This window comes from Arvicanthis niloticus, chromosome 6 (genome assembly GCF_011762505.2).
Source record: "Arvicanthis niloticus isolate mArvNil1 chromosome 6, mArvNil1.pat.X, whole genome shotgun sequence".
In the NCBI taxonomy this organism is placed as follows: domain Eukaryota; kingdom Metazoa; phylum Chordata; class Mammalia; order Rodentia; family Muridae; genus Arvicanthis; species Arvicanthis niloticus.
Window position 1 is genome coordinate 43,032,193 of NC_047663.1, and position 17,447 is coordinate 43,049,639.

Consider the following 17,447-nt stretch of genomic DNA (forward strand, 5'->3'; position numbering starts at 1 on the left):
CATGGATGCACACAGGCCAGAAGAGGGCACCAGATCTCATTACAGATGGTTATGAGCCACCGTGTGGTTGCTGGGAATTTAACTCAGGACCTCTGGAAGAGCAGCCAGTGTGCTTGATCTCTGAGCCATCTCCCTAGCTCCCTGGGCTGCATCTCTTGCTGAGTTCCTCCAAAACTGATGATTGTCTAAGTCTTAGTTACATTACTAACCAAGGTGTTGTAAGAGATTGCTTTGGGGGACTCACTGTACCTGGGCTAGTCATTTATAATAAAACTAGGAGCGCTGGTACACACTGGTATATGCATGCTGTATAATTAATTCCTTTATCTTTTGATAATTTTCTAAATTATTTGTATGTGTGTGGGTATGTGCACCTGAGTGGAGGTGGCTGCTGGGGTCAGAGGTGTTAGGTCCCTCTGGAACTGGGGTTACAACAGGTGTGAGCTACCAGATGTGGATTTAACTCTGGTCAATGCCAGAGCAGTAGGTGCTCTTAGCTACTGAGCTATGGCTCCAGCCTCATGATAGTGTATGCTTTACATTACTGCTATTGTTTTTATGGTCATCATTGTGTATGTGCATGATATGTTAATGCGGGTACATGTGTGCCATGGTTCTCATGTGGAGGTGAGAGGCATTGGTTTTTTTCTTTGCTCCTTAACACAGAATCAGGGGATCGAACTGGGGTCATCAGGTTTGCACAGCAGTGCCTGTACCTGTTGGAACCATCTTGCCAGCCCCTTAGGAGCTAAGTCTTGAAGGAGCCAATTATATCTATTGCTTGATAGAGTGGCTTTGTTTACCATGAGGTCACGTTACAATCTTCAACTAAAGCCCTCAAAACCACAGGAGACACAGTAACTGGCTTCCCTACACACCACTCTCACTAAATTCCATGGCCAATATTGGAAGAAAACCAGAGAGAATTAGATTTCTTATTAACCGAACAAAGGGGGGGGGTGCTCCTGGATTCTACTTGTTACACTTATCTCAATAGCCAGGACGAGTAGAAGTTCATATTAAAGAAGCAGAATGTCCACACCCTGTGAGAAGAGCACCTAGGGAAGGCTGGCACCAGATATTGCCCCATCTGTGCCTGGCTTCTGGCACTCGGGCAGCCATCACTGGCCACTGTTCTGCTGACTTCAGTCTTATGCTAATTTAACATGCCTGGGGAGGGTGTCTTCTCCACACTGTCATTTCCAAGTCAAACTGATGCTGCCACTGTCTGCAGACAGAGCCCATGCCACTGCTCTTGTCCCCATCCCGTCGGGTGGGGCCAGCAATCCAAAGCAGCTCTGAAGTCAGATTTCCACCTGCTACCACTTCCTTAGGAACAAGAAGGGGAGGCTGGGGATGACAGCTCAGCGAGATGATTAAGATCTGAGTTCAGACTCCCCCCCCCCCCATGCCCACATAAAAGCTGGCTCACTGGCACACACCTGAAGCCTGGGTGGTGTGTGTGTGGCAGGAGAGAGCAAGAGTTAGATCCCCGGAATCTGCTGCCTAGCCAGTCTAGTCAACCAGTGACCTGTAGGCTCAGGGAGAGACCCTGTCTCAAAATGTCAAGCAGCGAGCAATAGAGGAGATAACTCAACATCAGTTGTGTTGTGTAGGTGTATACACAGGAACTTGCATATATATGTGCACACACACATACACACACACACACACACAAGACTGGAGAAGACACCTTGGAGAGGGATAAAATAATAGGAACACATTCATGGAGACTCACTTAGTTTTTTTCCCTCGCTTTCAATAAGTGAAATAAGCCTGTCTCCCAGCCCTTATTTTACCATAAGGGACATCCCACTAGATATAGGTTGATATCTAATGCCATAGGGACAACCTGGCCACTGACTTGTATCTTGTCCTCTGAAACCACCCTCATAACAAAGGGACCCCACACCTCTCATGCACTCACTCTGTGTGAGTGGCAGCCCCAGTTCCTCAAGTCAGTGTGAGTTCTTTCTCCTCAGCCCCATTCTAATGAACAACTCTGCCTAGGGCCAGGCGTGGTGGCACAGGCAGCTACTCCACACCTGCGATTACCAAAAAGTGAGGCTTGGTCCCTGGGCTCAGATGGGCTGGATGACAGCAGCGGGGATGGAGGTGCCTGGGCCTTGCAGTCATCTGGGAGGGCAAACCTGTGGGCCTGGTCATCTCTGAGGAAAGATCCTTCCTGGCAAGTGGGTGCCTGACTCACCCTAATCCTTAGCGCTGTTTGACAGCATGTGGTGAGGGAACAGTCCTACTCAGAGAATAGCAGTCAAGAAGAAATAATACGGGGCTAGAGAGAAGGTTCAGCGGTGAGCGCTACCTGTTGGCAGAAGATTCAGATTTACTTCTCAGCACTTACATCAGACAGCTCACACTGCCTGTAACTTCAGTTCCAAGGAGCCCAATGTCCTCTGGCCTCTGAGGGCACCTGTACACACGTGGTATACACACATAAATAAAAATCTTCTCTTTTTTTTAAAGAAGAAATAATGAGAGCCAACAGATAACTCAGCAGATAAAGGCGTTTGCCACCAAGCCTGTCCACCCGAGTTCAATCTCTAGGACTCACACAGAGGAAGAAGTGAATGCCTCCTGCAAATTGTCCTGACTCAAACATTTATCATGGTTTGCATATTCTCACATGTGTATACATACAAATAAATAAAAATATAATAAGAAGAAGGAGGAGGAGGAAGAAGATGAGGAAGAGGAGGAAGAGGAAGAGGAGGAACAGCAGGAAGAGAACAACAAGAGGCAGCAGCAGCAGCAATTGTAGGTGTTATGGCAAACCTGTATCTAGGTGCTTGGAGGCCTAGACAGAAAGACTGCTGAAAGTTCAAAAGTTCACGGCCTGCCAGGGTACACAATGAGATCCTGTCTGAATAAATAGAAAGAAGAGGAAGAAAACTGTGAGCTTCACAAATGGACACACCTGCTTCAGGACTGTCAGTCACTTCTGCAAAGACAGAGGTCACATCATCTCGCATAACTGCAAGGACACAGGCAGGCGCTAGCTCATCCTGCTGACTGAGTGCCCCATGGATATTCAACTCCCAGTGTGGCTTCTCTGCATCTTCTGGCTACTTCGCCCATTTGGGCCACTTCTCCTTGGACCCGCTCTCCTCTCCTGTGAGGACACACTGTGGAGCACAGAAGCCTGGACCTGCTGGTGTCTACATTGACCACTTGCACCTTTTTGCTGGTCTCGTGTGGTAGGTGTTTCCCCACCTCAAGGGCCAGGGCTTCTGCCTGGAGCATGTTGGGAGGGACTGTCAGGAGGAGCAGCTACGTAACAGACTGACAGACACAGCATGGCACAGATAAGAGAGCTCCTGGGACTCTGAGAGGGGACAAGACAAACTCACAGATGAGTCACTGAACAGGACGAGGAGCTGGGGAAGGGCAGCGCAGCGGCTTCCTGGCAAAGTCCCTGTGCATGAAGCTGGTGTGAGGCACATCACTGTCACCTCACCCAGGCTCACCCAGGAGGCACCTGACAGAAGCTGGGATTCAGATCCATACCTGCCTGGTTCTCAAGCCTACTCTTTTCTTTCTATACAGGTGGTCATCTGAGGGGACATCTCTTCTGGGGCTTGGAGGTGGGTAACGGGACCTCCAGAATAAATTAATTGCCTTCAGAGCAAAGTAAAAGAAGAGATAGGCAAAAATGAGAAACACAGAGAAGAAGCAAAAGAACACCAAATTCTCCCCAAATTGCATATCGTTTCTGTCTGGAAAAGCAGACATAAAAGATGCTGGAGACATGGTGGCAATGATGAGAGCCACCTGACCAAATGTCAGCGAGGATTTCTTGCTTTCAGCCAACAAGGTCAAAGAATATTCTGGAACTGATGCTGCTCCTTAGTTCCAAAATCAGAGATGTTTCTCAGTTCCAAGAGTCTCCAGGGCGCTGCACTGTGAGCTCCAGATACTCAGTTTTGCTTCTTATACTGCAAGACAGAGAGATGAGAAATAGGTGAGAGAAGCCATGGAGGAGGGCTCTGTTGTGTCACACAGGTCTTCCCATCCCCGCAGTGGTTTCTGGGAGGTGGTGAGACTCCACCGGGAAGCCCTTCACTGTCCTGTCCTAAGTTGGTGCCTAGACTCTTCTTCTTTATTGGAAAAGCTGAGGGGCTCTTGGGAGGAAGGCTGGGAGGCTGAGGGCGCTGGGACTGAGCATGGAGCTCACCAGAGCTTGTCCTTATTCTGAATCTTGTTTGCAGGAGAAAAGTTCCAGGCAGAGGAGACCCTCAGAAGCCCAGGGTCTCCAGCCAATCACTGAAGTTTTCTTTTTCTCTCTTTTTGATTGTTTTTCTGTCAGGGATTTTTTTTTTTTCTGTCAGCCCCAGGGGCTTCTGTACTAGGCAAGCAATCTATCACTGAGGTCAATGCCCTGTCAAAATCTGGTTTTTACAAAGTAGACTTTAAGTCCTACATCTGGAGCATCTGAGTTAGGAGGACAAGGATCTGCTGGTACACTCCAGTTCTGCACATTCCTGACTGCCTTTTCCCACCTACAGTCTAGGTGTTAGTCCTAGACTGCAGCCTAGTCCCAGGCAGGTGGTCCAGGGGTGAATAAGGTAGCTGAGGGAGCCATGGGAACCAAGCAGGCTTCCTCTGTGGCCTGCTCCAGTCCCTGCCTTAGCTTCCCTTGGAGATGGACTGTAGCCTGTAAACCAGATAAACCCTTTCCTGCCCTAAAGAGGTTTCTGTCTGCGTTTTAATCACAGTAACAGAGAGCAAACTAAGACACCACCCCCAAGACAGCCTCCCTCTAAGCCAGATACGGCTATGCCATGCTGGACAGAAGAGCTGTCTTTTCAGGGAAACACAACAGTCCCTGTGCCCAGGTCAGCTCACTCAGCACTGCCTGGCAGTGATTGGTCTTTCAATATTAAGGGTGACCCTTTCACCTTGGGGGGGGAGGGAGGGGGAAGCAATCGTAAGAGATTATCCTCCTACTTGGGAGGAGGGCAGGTGCCTTCGTTTTCAACTATGATGTACAATCGCTCCCTAATGGCCAAGGGTGTTGCAGCATCTCCATTCCAGTGCACAAGCCAAGGCCAGAGCCATTTACCTTGTTCATGATCCAGTCAGCATCTTCAATGGCTCTTTTAATAATCTGCCTGATTCTCTCGGGGTTGTCTTCGTCTGAGTGAACTCGGAAACTCTGTAAGTTTCAGAATAAAAAGACACGGCCAAGTGAAATTCAGAGCTTCATAGCCCAGTCTCAAGAGACTGTGGGGCACTGGTCACCTCTTCGCCCTGCTGAGGTGTGCTCATCCAGCCCACCCTGCTCTTAGACAGCAGTGTTTGTTTGAGCCCTAGTCTGTCTCTCAGCAGAACTGGCTGTGCAGCCAGCAGAGGGGATGAAAAGGGGACCCAGCCACTGGGCACACAGGTTGTTTGGCAGGTGATCTGGGCCAGAGGGAACCACAATCTCTGGGTTTTATTTGCTCAGGTAGGAATCTATACCGATCAAAGTGTTCTGGGGAGGGAGTGGCCTCGCCACCACTAGGTGCTGGTGCTGGAGAAGCGATGGGGAAGGGAGAGAAGGCACAGGGCCAAATGATCCTGGGGAATCCTGCGGGTCTTCTGACCAGTGACCTGAGATTTGAATTCACTTGTGTGAACCTCGGGGTTCTTCCAAAAGAATGAAGTCCTCCCTCCCTTACCTGTGCTCCCAACCCTACATTCACCCTTCTGCTCGTCCCAGGAGCCCACCCCGCGCCTGTCCAGGAAGTCTCCCCTCGATGCTCCAAAGCTAATCACTGCCCTCTGTTTCCCCTCAGCCTCTATTGCTACCACTGTTTCTCTTTTACTTTTCGAGACAGGATCTCACTATGTAGCCCTGGCTAGCCTGGAATTCACTATGTCGTCCTGGCTAGCCTGGAACTCACTATATAGACCTGACTGGCCTTGAACTCAGAGAAATCCACCTACCTCTGCCTCTTGAGCGCTGAGATTAAAGATATGTGCCACCACAACATATCTGTATGAGATGCAATTTTTAGCTTTTTATTTGGAAATCACTTCTTTTTTAAAAGATTTCTTTCTAGGTATACAGCAGTTTGCCTGCTTGTATGCCTCCAGGCCAGAAGAGGGCACCAGTTCTCACTATAGATGGTTATGAGCCACTATGGGGTTGCTGGGAATTGAACTCTGGACCTTTGTAAGAGCAGATGGTGCTCTTAACCTCCGAGCCATCTCTCTAGCACCGGAAATCATTTCGTATGACATTATTAAATTTTTATTATTTTGTTTGTGGCATGGTGTTTTGCCTGTGTGTATGTCTGTGTACCAACCACATGCATGCAGTACACAGGTGGCCAAGAATAGAACCTGGATCCCCTGGAAGAGCTGCAGTGCTGTTAACCGCTGAGCCGTCTCCCCAGCCCTAGAAGTGATTTCTTATAGAAAGGTACACAGAGCTTCCAACCTTCCCGTTGTTAACACTTTGCCTTGCTGGTTGTATCATCCTCTCTATAGAATCTTCTAAAGTAAGTTACAGGCACTATGCCTTGTCCCCTAAAACCCTCACTGTGTGTTTCCTGACAGAGGGACCCTCTGAAGTACCCACAGTACTCAAACTCAGACAAATCAGCATCAATGCAACCGATACCTAATCCACAGCTAGTATCCTAATTCCCACTGCTGCGTTCCTCTCTGGCTTAGGATCTGGATCAAGCCTCCACTTACTTGTGACATCACTGTAGTCACTGTTAATGGAGAACTGCTTGCCCTTCCTGGTGGTCCATAAAACTTTGTTCTGCTTCTATTTATTTATTGTTTTTTTTTTTTTTATGACAGGTCCTCTTATTGGAACCTGGGATACCCAATCCTCTTGTCTCTGTCTCCCCAATGCTAGGATTATAAGTGCAGCCTTTCTGGGTGTTGAACTCTGGTCCTGATGCTTGTACAGCAAGCATTTTATCAACTGATTTCTCTCTCCTGCCTCTACCCAGTCTGTTTTAATATCCTTGGAGTGTCTCATTCAGGCCCCAGCACAGCACTGAGATGCCAATGGATACAGCCTCTGTGTCACAGATAGAAGCCAGAGGCCAGCTGCCCACGTTTGCAGTGCTTCTTATGAAAATTCTAGGCCCCTCTCCCTGGAACCTGTGGCTCTGGCCCCCACTGGACACCTCCCCCAGACCTGCTCCCACCTGCCTGACAGCATGCTTGTAGTGCTCCTGGATGCCCTTGGTTGGCAGCTGCCGGCAACAACGCAACAAGTAACGGTACAGCTGCAGCGGTGTCTGGACCAGCTCTGCCCCCGGCAGAGGGGCCATGTGCAAGCCCCAGCCCTGAAAAACACAGAACATCACGTTCTTAGCCATCAGGCCAGTTCCACAGTGGTACTGGTCTCCAGTCCCAGCCTTTCGTGAGCCATCTGCACAGAAGATAGGTCCCCATGTGGCCCAACCCCAGAGGTCTACACCCTGAGCTGGGGCTAACCTTAGCATACAGCAGACCCATGAGGACCTAATGCAAGTGTAGAAGGAGATGTGCCACCTCAGCCCAGAGTCTCGCTAAAGCTCAGCTTCAGGTGGCAGGTGACACGGGGAAATGAGTAGAAAACCTCAGGTGGCAATCCTAGAGCCATCAAGGCTGCCGACAGCCAGGCACATGCTAGTGAGGGCACCAGGCAAGAGGACAGGAAGCCTGAAGGTCTAAACCTGGCTAGTCAAAGCCATGTTCCCAAAGCACTGGCAAGACCAAGGCTCTTGTAGGAAATACAGTCTTGGGCCCTAGACAGACAGATGCATGTTAATGAGAAACTCAGCAGGTCGGAATGCACACTGTGGCTCCCATGAAGAAGCAGCTGCAGATAGAGTGAGCAAAGGGAAGTCAGGACTAGGTATGTAACTAACACAGAGAGGTAAGGTAATTTGTCCCAGCTCACACAGCTGACAAAAGGTCTGCCTGAGATTTAAACCTTGGCAGTCTAGCTCCAGTATCCAGTGACAAAGGAGAGGGGACCTGCAGCCTTCTGTGAATCCCAGGCCAGCCAAGACTATAGAGTGAGACACTGCCTCAAAAACAATTTTTGTTTGTTTTAGGGCCTAGAGAGATGGTTCTGCAGTTAAGAGTACTTGCTGTTCCTCCAGAGGACTGGGGTTCAGTTTCAAGCACCCACATGGCTGCCCACAACTGTCTGTCACTTCTGTTATATCCAGGATCCAATGCCTCTTCTAGCCTCCAGAGACACCAAACATACACATGGTACACACACATACATGCACGCACATGTAAGCAGTGACACTCACACACATAAACACAAACATTCCTGGACACACGAGTTTCTGCACACAGGAGTATCTGCACACGTGTGTTCATGCACACACATACACACACACACACACACACACACACACACACACACACACGAAAGCAAACACTCATACCCCTAACATAAAATATAATTTAAAATCTTTTAAATATTAGGGGTAAATATGCTAATGACATACAAATATTCATAGGGAGCCACTGGGCAATTTTCACATGTCCACCTCTGCAGGAACCACCATCGAAATGAAGAACGAGCTTATCCACCCAAAATCACCTCTCTGCCCTCCCTCCAGCTCCTCACTTTCCAGCCTCCAGCAGCTGCTGACTGGCTTCCCCAGGCTCCTTCACATATTCCCAGGTTTGTGTCAATGGAAAGGTCTGCCATGCTTCCTTCTGTGTCTAGGGAATCCATTTATCTATCTTCTGTGTCTATGTCTGTCTGTCTGTCTGTCTGTCTATCTATCTATCTATCTATCTATCTATCTATCTATCTATCTATCTATCTATCTATCTTGGCTTTTCAAGATAAGGTTTCTTTGTAGGCCTGGCTGTCCTTGAACTTAAATCTGTAGACTAGAAGGGCCTCAAACTCAGAAGTCTACCTGCATCTGTTTCCTAAGTGCTGAGTCTAAAGGCATGCACCGGCATGCACCACCACCACCACCACCACCACCACCTGGCTTCCATATTTTTAAAATTTGAATCTGTTTTTCAGCTATTACATAAATCATAAGAATTATGAACATTTATGGAGTACCTTAAAATATTTCAAAACATGTTTCTATTGTGATTTTTTAAAGGCTTATTATTTTCTAATTATAGCATGAATGTGTCTATGGGAGGGTATGCACACGTGAGTACAGGTGCCCAAGGAGGCCAGAGGCATCAGATTCCGCGGAGCTGGAGTTCCAGGCAATTGTGAGTCACCTGATGAGGATTCTGGGAACTGAACTCAGTATGAGCTCTTAAGATGAACTTGTGTGTGTGTGTGTGTGTGTGTGTGTGTGTGTGTGTGTGTGTGTGTGTGCGCTCGCGCGCATGCCTGCACCACAGCACACATGAAGGTTAGAGGACAACTTACAGGAGTCAGTGCTCTCTTTCCATGAGGTGGGCTTGAGTTTTGAACTTGGGTCATCATGCTTAGAGGCAGGCACCTCCCTTCACCTGACTGAGCCATGTCATTGGCCCAGCTCTGTCTTTTAAAGAGAGTACATGTGTTTCTAAACGGTAGGCTCCAAAATACCAAGATTTGTTACCCCTCCATTTAGTGCCTCCAGCCCTGATCTTGTCTGTGTGCCCACTGCTCCAAAGGCTCTTGCCTGAGCTGTGTTACAGCACCCTCCAGGCACCCAATGTCAGTCCATTCTCTTCCACACTTGATACCAAGTGAGCTCTGACCCACTGTTCAGGACGCATGTATCTATGCCAGCCCTGGAAATTTTCCTCAGAGTCTCAGACTACCAAGAATGTCAGTTCTCTACAGCTCTGCATGGCGGTAGCTCCCTTCCCAGCCCCCCAGTGGAAGCCCTTTCTCACTGCCTATGCCCCAACCTCCGTTGCCTATGCCCCAACCTCCGTGGGAGTGAATCACTCTGCTGCCACAGGAGGCTCTCACAGCTGAGCTGGGCCCAAGCCTCAGCACTGTGTCTGGCCCCCAGCAAGTTTCACACTGGATGAACTGAACCAGCCAATCGATCAACCCTGTTATCTCACTAGCTTCCTGTCTAGGGGGGGTGAGGGGAGAGCCTCTCTGTGTGACAGATGAAAAAGCTCAAAGAAGGAACCGAGTGACTGGTGTTAGTTTTAAGGTTGCAAAGGCTGCGGAGAACGCCGCCAGGAGAACCAGACACTAGAACTGTCAGACGCCCCTGCACTAACATGGGAACTGTGATAGGCCGGGGTCAGAGGCGCCAACATTCTATTTCAAGAATATCTTTTCGGAGCAATACACGCTCGTCACCACAGCTAAATTGGCCGTTCCCTCGTGGTTCTTCCGGCTCTTGCTCTAACACTGGAGCTGACCAGCAATTGTCCGCCCCCATCATCTATTCTCCCTCCTAGTAAACGCCAGCTTTGCAGACCTCCGGTGCGCAAGGGCCCAACTTGTCTGACCAACCAGAGCCCAGGATTCATATCTGCTCAGGGAGGGATTGGCTTGCAGATAGGCAGCTGGGACTGTAAGACTCCCTCCCCAACTAGACTCAGTAATTCTACAAGGGATACCTACCATCTTGCCACCTCTTGATTCCAAGCAGAATGCAGAGCTGGAACTTGCCAGAACAAAGTCTTAAAATGTTAAATCCATAGGAAGCCTAGGCCCCAGAACTAATACCTCACCATTTACTCCAACTACCAAAGCAGCTTGGAATGGCGCTTCTGTAATTTTCAACCCAAAAGATTCTGATAGCTCATTGCCCCACCTCTACTTCCAGGGGCTGAGGTATGGCTCAGCTGGTAGAACATCTGCCTAGTATTCAGGAAATTCTGGGCTCAATCTCTTAACACTGCAAACGGAAAGCATGCTGGTGCAGGCCTGATGCACTAAGGAGATGGAGGCAGCAAGATCACAGGGTCATCCTTGGCTATGTATGTAGTGAGTTTAAGGACAGCCTAGGCTACATGTTTCAAAAAACAAAACAAAATCACTTCTATGATCCATTTCAATGGTTCCAGCTGTAAGGAAGTCTAGACAGGACAGGGCTCTTGAACCCCAATCTCACCAGGCTCACTGGCCCTGCATTCGGCCTCGCCTGCAGAGGGGAACCGTTAGCTATGATGGGCAGGACCCTGAAGGGCAGCCACAGAGGACACACTACACTCCCACCATGACAGGCAGCTCCTCTGGCAGGCTTCCCCAGACTATATAAAGTGCTAATCAAATATTGTAAAATGCTAGTCCGGAACAGATGGTTACCATCTGCAGTCCTCAAACTTAACATTTGGAAAGAGCACAAGTTTGCTTCACTGCTTTAAAACCCAAGCAATACTTAGTAACCAACCCAGCAAGTATGGGCGGAAGATTATTTTCAGCTCAATTATATTACTTAGTCATTCTCAGTAATAACCAGCAGAGAATACGTGTGTGGGTCCACTGAGAGGAGCTGAACTAAAAAATGTTTTAATTTAATTTAAAGTGTGGGTTTACTATTATTCATGGGGCCATGAACCTCCCCACACCATTACTAAAACCATAGTAGTCAAACCCCAACCCTGGAAAATGCTCACTTTCTGCCCTCTGGACTTGACCTCAGACTCTAACCCCAGCTGTGCCTGGGACAGCTCCATTTTCCAGGCAGCCATGCTAAGATCGTCCCTCCCAGCCCAACCAAGCCTTTTCCTCCCATCCCCAAGCCACTGGCTTTGAACTCCTATCAAATTCTACCTCTCTGTGCCTCTTAGATGTACAGCTCCCTCTAGTTGAGATTCCTCCCGTCTCACCTGCCACCGTCTAGAGCTGGCCTCCCTGCCTTTCCATTCATTTCCCTATCTGCTCTCCACCCAATAGCCTGAGTGGACCTGAAACACAAATTTCAGGGTACCCAGTCCCCTCCTAATCCCCTAACAGCCACCCCCATACCTTGTCACTCAGGCAACTTTTCTCAAAATGTTATATTTAAAACTGGTTTGGGTTTTGTTATTGTTTTTAAAGAATGGGTACAGAGATGTACCAAGCAAACAGAGTTGCAATCACAATGAGGAACTGGCAGAAACAGTGCCATGGCACTGAGCGGGGAAGGTGCCAGCCTACAGAATACACCCAGCCCATGGCCCAGCAAGTCCTGTGTCTGCATCACCCACCCCTCAAGTGGAGTGGGGCAGTCTGTGTCTAGGGATGGTCTCTCCCCTGTGACGGGACAGATGGCTTGACATAGAACAGTCAGGGGCCTCAGAGAAGCAGAACACATAGGATATGAGTGTATATGTGTCAGTGTGGGGTGTGTGTGCAGGGTATGTGTGTCTGTAAGTGTGGAGTATGTGATATGTATGTGTGTATACATAAGTATGTGTAGGGTATGTGAGTGTGTGCAGGGTATGTGTCTCTGTCAGTGTGGAGTATGTGTGTTGTAGTATGTGTGTGTGTCACTGTGGGGTATGTGAATGTGTGTAGGGTGTGTGTGTGTCAGTATGGGGTATGGAATATGTGCAGGGGGTGTGCGTATGTATCAGTGTGGGGTATTTGAGTGTGTGTAGGTCTGTGTGTGTATCTCTGTGTGTCAGCATAGGGTATGGGAGTATGTGTAGGGTGTATATGTGTGTCTCTCTGTGTGTGTGTCAGTGTGGGGTATATGAGTGTGCACTGGATGTCTGTGTCAGTATGGGGCATGTGTATGTATGTATGTATGTATGTATGTATGTATGTGTAGGGTTTATGAGTGTGTGTGTGGAGGGGGTAAATATGTATATGCATGGAGTATATTTGTGTGTCTGGTGTGCATGTGTGTATGTTACAAGGAATTTGTCATGTAATTCTGTTAGCTGCCAAGTCCAAACCCTGCAAAGCCAAAATGTCCTGACTCTAACCCTAAGACAGAAAGTTACCAGGAAACAGGGAAGAGTCATGGTCCCAGTTTGAGGGGCTTCAAGAGAATTCTTGTATAGGAAAGACTCAGACTGTTCATTCTGGCCCCTTAACAGTGTAACGTGTAAACATCTAACATCGTCTAGACCGTAGAGACAGTAGCAGTAACTGAGGCCAAGTACCACCCCAGCTCCCCCAGGACTGATTAAACTGTGTGGCAGGTAAATCTGCCACATCTCCTGGCCTACATTTCCTGAGGTAAATCTCCACATCCCCTGGCCTACCTCTCCTGGTGCTCAGGAGGAAGCTGTGGTGTCCTCCAAAAGTTCACCCCACTTCACTCTAGCCCCAACTTCCAGTTCAGGCTCTCACCTGCATCAAGGGAAGGGCATCCACCTGTGTGCAAGGAAAGCCCTGGCAGCCATTCTCCAAGGGTGGTTACAGTGCTCCATCAACCCTTCAACCAAACCTTCCTACAGCTACGCACCAGTTGACACTGTCCAGTTGGTAGGAACCTTCCAATGTTGTTAGGAATCAATGATATTGTGGCTCTGTAGTGTTTGCTCTTATCCTCAGGTGATGCGGGTACAAGTATTAAGAGGAGATGTGCTCTGGGTGGTGGTTGTGTGAGCCTTTGATCTCAGCACTCAGGAGGCAGAGGCAGGCAGATCTCTGAGTTCGAGGCCAGCCTGGTCTACAGTGCAAATTCCAAGACAGCCAAGGCTACACAGAGAAACCCTGTCTCAAAAAACAGAGAGAGGGAGGGGAAGGGAGAGAGAGAACAAACTAAGAAGCACAAGAAATGTTACAAGTCTTTCTACTCATAGTCTGAGCTCTACCCTGATCACCAGTAAGTCCATCATACAAAGACGACTCCCTCAGTCCCTGTCATCCCCTTTCCAGAACAGAAGCAGAAGACATTACCATCTCCCTCACCCCGCCCCGCCCCACTCAGTGCTTCTCGTCCTCCCCACTCTCCCTCATGCCTGCTTTCCCTCTCCTCCCCTCTCCAGCACACTGAGAGTGTGAGAAACAGCGGACTGATTGTGTTCGGACCAGCTCCATGAACAATGACCCTGTCAACTCCCGTGACCTGAGAATTCAAGGAATGCAGCCCAGGCTGCATTCTCTGCTCAGACCCTCATGACCCTGGCATCTACTTCAAAGTACCTTTCTCCATGAACTATTATTAAGTTGGCATCCCCATCTTGTACTGTCTAATACAGAGTCCCAGGCGGCCACAATATCTCTGGGATGCCTGACTGTTATTCAAGTCATCTCTCTGTAATGAAAGCACAGAAACAATCACACGCCAGGACAAAGAGAACTGGCCTGGGCTATCCTCAGCATAGCTCATCCATGCAACATCTTCCCAAGCATCTGAGTGTATAGAACCACTAAGAAGACCAATACCTTGTTTATCCAGAATCTTCTGCAAAGCTGATGTCACATTTCATCACCTTATTACCCAGAAGCTAATTAGTTCATTATGACAGCTTTTCACATATCACCTCATTAAACACAATATTAGAGAAGGTATTGTTTGGTTTTTTTTTTGGGGGGGGGGGTTGTTTGTTTGTTTTTGGTTTTTCGAGACAAGGTTTCTCTGTTAGCCTTGGCTGTCCTGGAACTCACTCTGTAGACCAGGCTGGCCTCAAACTCAGAAATCCGCCTGCCTCTGCTTCCCAAGTGCTGGGATTAAAGGCGTGCACCACCACTGCCTGGCTAGAGAAGATATTGTTAGCCCCATTTTATAGGTAAGGAAAACAAGGCTCAAAGAAGCTGTGACTTGCCAGTGGCCACATAGCTGTGCTCAGTCAGGCAGGGAACTAACCATAAGTCTATCTGATTCTAAAGCTCACAATCTTACTTTCATCCCGGCATCTGCTAAATGGGTATACCTAAGAATGAATGCTAAGGCTGGGGCAGGGAAGTAACCCAATGTTAAGAGCAACGCCCGAACATATGTGACTCCCTGAATTAAGTCCCCAGAACTAAAACAAAATGCATGATTAGAGACCCCATCTGTAAAGAACTCTCCTAGGCCTATGCAAGAACTCACTCAGCACTGATAAAATTACTTAACTGGGCTGTTATTCACAACTTAGCCACAAATCTTTGTTCCACATCTTTTAAAAATACAAAGGCATTGTAGCACCCTCTCAAACACAGATGGGAAAAAAAATCAGACAGATGTCAATTGCACACACACAAAAAGGAATGCTTTTAAAAAAAAAAATCTTAGACAGAATGAATGACTTAGACACAGGCCTCACAACCCAGTTTCAAACACCTGGATCCCACAAGGTGGCAGGAGAGAGTCAATTCCCAAAAATCGTCCTCTGACCTCCACATGTGACACCACACACACACACACACACACACACACACACACACACACACACACAAAACTGAATGGGCCTGGTGGCATATCTCTGTAATAGCACTCAGGAGGTAGATGTTGGAAGCCTGGGAGTTCAGGGCCCAGTCTAGTCTACATACATAACAAGCTCGAAGCCAGCCAAGCTATCCAAGATCCAGTCTCAAAACTGAAACAAAACCAATTTATAAACCTTAAAGAACATGACCTATGGGGGCGGGGTGTATAAAGAGAACTTCCTGGGTGCTAGGTGATACAGCTGGCACAGAGGGTAAGAAGAAAGGACCGGTCACATGGAAGCTCACCACCCTTATCACTAACCTGTGTCCTAACACGGGTCACCTAAAAATAATTGGAAAAAGAGTCATGCATTTAAGAAGATAATGGAACTGCAGAAAATAACCCGAAATTATGCCCAATTGAGTACTGATAAAAGCTAAATTAAGCCTGCACCAGCCATTTTTTTAAATATGCAATTAATCTTCATGATGGAGAAAGTTGAAAATAGGAATGGTTTGCTCCCTGCCCCCGCCCACCCTAGGGCTCCATCTGGCATATTTATGTTCTTCCAGCAATCCTGCCTCCCCTCGTCCCTCTCCCACACAGCCAAGGTCAGCCCAGCCTCCTTACATTCCCACCAGCACACCCTTCAGTCCCAGCTTTGCGTCCATCCCTGTGGGAGGTGGGAATGCTGGAAATGAATCCTGGGGCTTGACCGCGCCTGGCAACCTTTTTACCACTGAGCTGTTCCTAGCTCCTGATTAGCACCTAAGCTAATCAGTCTCTTTCTTCCTGGCCAATTCCCAAGTGCCACCCGAGGATATTTCACACTCTATCCTTCCCTTTCTTTGGCCCCCACTACCGTATACCCAGAAGACAGGTATGTAATAGTAAGGACTTCAAATGAGTCCCAAGAGCCATCATTGGGTGCACGGAGAGAGAAAATCTGATCCAGGCAGACCTTAAAAAATTATTCTGTAATAATGAGAATGAAGCGCTTACATATGCTACACGTGGGAGCCTTGAAGGAGGCATGTAAGAAACCAATAACCGGGGCTACATATGATTGATTCCATTTCTGTGAAATATTCAGAACTAACAAAATCTAGGTTTGCCTAGTGCAGAGAAAATGGAAGACTGGTGAGGGGTGTTGTCCGCTAATGGAGATGGTTTTCTATGAAGGTAAATGTTCTAAAATCAACAGTGGCGGTAGATGCACACCTGCGCACATTCTAAAGGTTATCAAACGTGTGCACTTTAGCACTGGTCGGGAATCCCAATACTCCTGGGAGGTTGGGGCAGGAGGATTACGAATTCAAGGCCATATAGGTTTACATATTGCACAGATCAAAATTATTCCAGGTACTCCTGGTAACAGGGTGTTCCTGCAGGCCGAGTGAGAGTAGAGCGTCACGTCTCCTCTTTGAAAACCATAGAACGGAGGCTGCCCGAGCCGAGTGCAGATGCCAGCAGCACATGGCGGAGACCAGGCTCCCCGTGTCCTCGACTCCGCATCCCGGCCTCCCACGCTCCTCCGCGGCGCTGCAACTATGGCTGCGACAGGTGTCGCTGGCTCTCGGGGAAAGCCTAGAGCGCCCGCAGATCGCCCCCAGGGCTTCCACAGATCCCGGCCCTGCAGGCAGCCTCGGTAATTCCCAGTCCGCCCCCGCCGCCCCCCGAGTCCCCGCCCAAGGGCCCGCGCAGAGCGGCTCACCCGCCTTCCCGGCGGACGCCAACTCGAGACACCGCGAGCGACACGATTGCGCCTGCGCGGCGGAAGCAAGTGCAGGGCCGCCCCCGCCTGGTACCCGAGCGCCATCTGCTGGCCACCCGCGGGACTCGGGGTCCTACTGGGTGCCGGCTTCCTGATCCGACCCCACCCAGTTGGCTAGACCCACATACAGCCTGCTTTCCCTTGTCTTTCTTACTACCTTGAATACAAGCTCTGATAGCACGATCTTCCTCATGTTCCCACGAATGGATAGAATATTAGGGGTGCTCAAGATGTGTGTAAAGGCTTGAAGGACGTGTCCTTCCTGTTGCCGTGTTGATGATAGGAATTATGTTTGGAAGGGAGTCTTGATTTTGAGTCACTTCATCAAATTACAGTCCCACAACACCTGTCAAAAGAATACATATGACAGTAATAGGCATGCTTCCTTTCAGACTCTGCTATAATTATAATCGAGGGAAAGAATGCAGAATCTTAACTTGCAGCTACTGCCAGGATCATTCTTTGAAAATGAAATAATG

General features: G+C 48.6%; 1 protein-coding gene across 1 annotated transcript; it reads right to left on the reverse strand.

Moving 5' to 3' along the window:
* Positions 1-2,602: 2,602 nt before the first annotated feature.
* Positions 2,603-16,970, reverse strand: Lyrm9 (LYR motif containing 9). The gene is made up of 4 exons (XM_034506094.2): positions 16,909-16,970; positions 7,170-7,310; positions 5,081-5,173; positions 2,603-3,953 (listed from the first exon to the last, which is right to left on the reverse strand). The coding sequence occupies exons 2-4, from the start codon at positions 7,293-7,295 to the stop codon at positions 3,936-3,938; spliced, it is 237 nt and encodes a 78-aa protein (XP_034361985.1). The 5' UTR covers positions 7,296-7,310; positions 16,909-16,970; the 3' UTR covers positions 2,603-3,935.
* Between the last annotated feature and the right edge of the window lie 477 nt (positions 16,971-17,447).